Below are 2,974 nucleotides of genomic sequence, written 5' to 3'. Positions count from 1 at the left end.
GGGTCCCCGCACCCTTACTCCCCCGCTTTCCCCCTCCCGCCAGACTCCAGGAGCTCCGAGCTGTGTCTGGAAAGAGAATTTCTAGTCCTGGGGCACAGCTCCCCTCCCTCCTCCTGGAATAACTGTTGGGGAGGCGGGCGCTTTGGACTCCCGGCGCTGACTGTGACAGCGGTGCCTGGCCTCCTGGCGTCCGCTGGAGGCAAGGCCGCTGCCCGCAGGCCTGCCTGGCCGTGCATTCTCCTACCTTCCTGAGAGTCTTGACTGCTTTAGATGATGCCACATAAGTGAGATCATTTTGTTTTTGTCTTTAGGTGCCCAACCTGTTGTGCTTAGCATCTATGTTGTAAACGCAAGAGATCCTTGTTATAGTGATATGGTGTGTGTGTGTGTGTGAGAGAGAGAGAGCACCCTAGCATGTTTCCATGCCTTGACCATTGTAGATAATGCTGAAATGAACATGGAGTGGTACTGCATCCAGGTGGGAGGGTTGTAAAAATAGGAACTGTCCACTTAGGATCCTTGACTTCGATTACAAACTAAGAATTTCTGGACAAGTCATAATGGTAAGAAAACTGCAGAGCTTCATTGAGTAAGCAGGCAAGCAGACAAGAAACAGACAAGCAAAAAGGTAGCACACTAACAGCGTGGGTTCTCGAAGGGAGAGACCCTGGGCTCTTTGACATATGATAGTATCTGACTTAAAGTTATGCAAAGAATAGTATTTACCTTTGTTCTTAATCACTGTTCATGTCAAACTTTTACCACGTGTGCTCAAAGTCTCCAAGGCTGACCTGTACATGACCATTATGTTTGGGCAGCCCCTTTATGCCATAAACACATGATTATCCTTGAGATGAATACGCCCTGCCACAAAGTGTTTATGTGTGCCAATTGGAGCCATTGTTTCCAAGTATTTGTTTCTCCAGACTATATTTCTTTTTGTTCGTTTGCTTTTTTTTTTTTTCCGGTCGGTTGTGGGGCTTGAACTCTGGACCTGGGCACTGTCCCTAAGCTCTCTACCACTTGAGCCACAGCCCCACTTCTGGCCTTTTCTGAGTAGTTTATTGGAGATAAGAGTCTCATGGACTTTGCTGCCTGGGGTGACTTTGAACCACAGTACTCATATCCCAGTTTCCTGAGTAGGTAATTACAGGTGTGAGCCACTGACACTTAAAATACATGTCTTTTTAAAATTATATATTTCCTTCAGTTTTTAGAGCATACTAATTGGGGCCAGCAGGCAAGGTCAGATAGAGAAAGCTCCTCTTGCTCTTTTCTTTTTCCTTGTGCTAATACTAAAGCTTATGAAGGAGTACAAGGGTTAAAATAAAGAAGAGGAGCTTCTATGTTTCTAAGTACACTATTTCTAAATTCTTGGCTGCTATTCACCAGGCCTTATTTTCCCTAATCTGTCCTGCCTCATTTTCCCCTAAAACAACTTTGGTTCTTTAATCTTAAGGGAAGTTGATGGGCGAAGATCAGTCTTCTGTATTTGCTTTAAGCTGAGTTTTTGAATTTTTGGTTGCTGTTTACCATGCTTCATTTTCTGTAACATCTCACACTTTTTGGTGGAGAGAAATCTTACCTCCTTCATTGATTTTTAATCTCTAAATATTCTTCTTTTTATTATTGTGAGTCTAAACATTACATAGTTTAAACTTATAATTTTTTAATTTTTATTTTTGTTGGTTGTGCGGCCTGAACTCTGGGCCTGGGTGTTGTCCCTCAGCTTGTCAGTTCAAGGCTAGTACTCTACCACTTATGCCACAATGCCATTTCTGGCGTTTTCTGCTTATGTGGTGTTGAGGACTAGAATCCAGGGCCTCATGCATTCAAGGTAAGCACTCCACCACTAAGCCACCTTCCCAACCCCCTACACTTATGTAATTTTAACAATAATATTACTTGCATAAAGTGGTTTTACTGTGGTATTTCCATACATGCATACAAAGTAGTTTAATCATATTCACATCCCCAGGAACTTTTCTTCCTTCCCTGATTTCTATTTTATATATTTAGTCTAGATTCCAGATATGTGAGAAAGAAAATATGTGATAATCATTTTTCTAAGTCTGGTCTGTTTCACTGATATGATGGTCTACTGTTGCATTTTCCTGCAGAATACATAATTTTGTTTTTATTTGAATAATATTCTATTGTGTGTGTATATATATGCACCAAATTACCTTCATCTATGTATCACTTGATGGGCATGTAATACGTTTCCATGACACAGCTGTTGTATAATAAGCAAGTGCACAGGTGTCTGTATTGTATGCTGACTTACCTGCCTTCAGATATAGGCCCAGTAGTGGCATGTCACTATTATGTTGAAGCTCCATTGTTAGTTTTTTGAAGAACTTACATCGTGGCTGGGCTAATTCATATTCCCAACGACAGTGGGACTATAAAGCTTCAATTTTCCCGCTACACCCTTGCAGATATTTGATTTTTCCTTCATGATAGCCATTCTGACTATAGCAAAGGTGGAATCTCAAGGTCATTTTGATTGTTACTTTTATGACACCCTGGAGGTTGCACACTTCATGTTGAAATGAAATGAGGCACTTAGAAGCCCTGTCAGCCACTGCTAGGTGAACCTGTGGAACCCCCTAGAAAAAGAACAGGGTGTTGAGTGTGGGCGGCCGATTCTGAGAAATGAGCTTAGCACCTACATTTTGCTGGCGACCCTGTGTTCTGGCCCTGTATATGCTTGGCTTGTATAACCTCAGGAAGTTCTAACTACTTCACTGACCCATGCCCACCCCCCCCCCCGGGCTGCCCCTGGGTCCCCGATACCTCGGAGCAGCCACGCCGGTTACATTTCTTTTCGCTGCTACTAAGTCACCTCCTAAGATTCAGTCTGAGTCCCGAGACAGCCTGGGTGTCACGGAGTGCCTCCCGCCCACTAGTCTGGGTCGGTCCCGCCGAGAGGCTGGCCTGGGGCCGCAGCCCGCGCCGCGCGGGGTCCGCG

At 44.2% G+C, this 2,974-nt stretch overlaps 1 protein-coding gene across 1 annotated transcript in view; it reads right to left on the bottom strand.

Annotated features, from left to right (window-relative positions):
- Window positions 1-2,873, bottom strand: part of Pigg (phosphatidylinositol glycan anchor biosynthesis, class G) — a 34,832-nt gene extending 31,959 nt beyond the window's left edge. Inside the window, exons 1-2 of the mRNA XM_013023861.1 lie at window positions 2,800-2,873; window positions 2,288-2,612 (exon numbers count right to left, since the gene is read on the bottom strand). Of these exons, the coding sequence (XP_012879315.1) occupies window positions 2,288-2,342 (55 nt within the window). The 5' untranslated portion in view covers window positions 2,343-2,612; window positions 2,800-2,873. The remainder of the gene's footprint in view (window positions 1-2,287; window positions 2,613-2,799) is intronic.
- Between the last annotated feature and the right edge of the window lie 101 nt (window positions 2,874-2,974).

This window comes from Dipodomys ordii, unplaced genomic scaffold (assembly GCF_000151885.1).
Source record: "Dipodomys ordii isolate 6190 unplaced genomic scaffold, Dord_2.0 Scaffold71, whole genome shotgun sequence".
Lineage (NCBI taxonomy): Eukaryota > Metazoa > Chordata > Mammalia > Rodentia > Heteromyidae > Dipodomys > Dipodomys ordii.
Note: the sequence above shows the minus strand (reverse complement) of the source record. Positions and strands in the feature narration are given on the sequence as shown.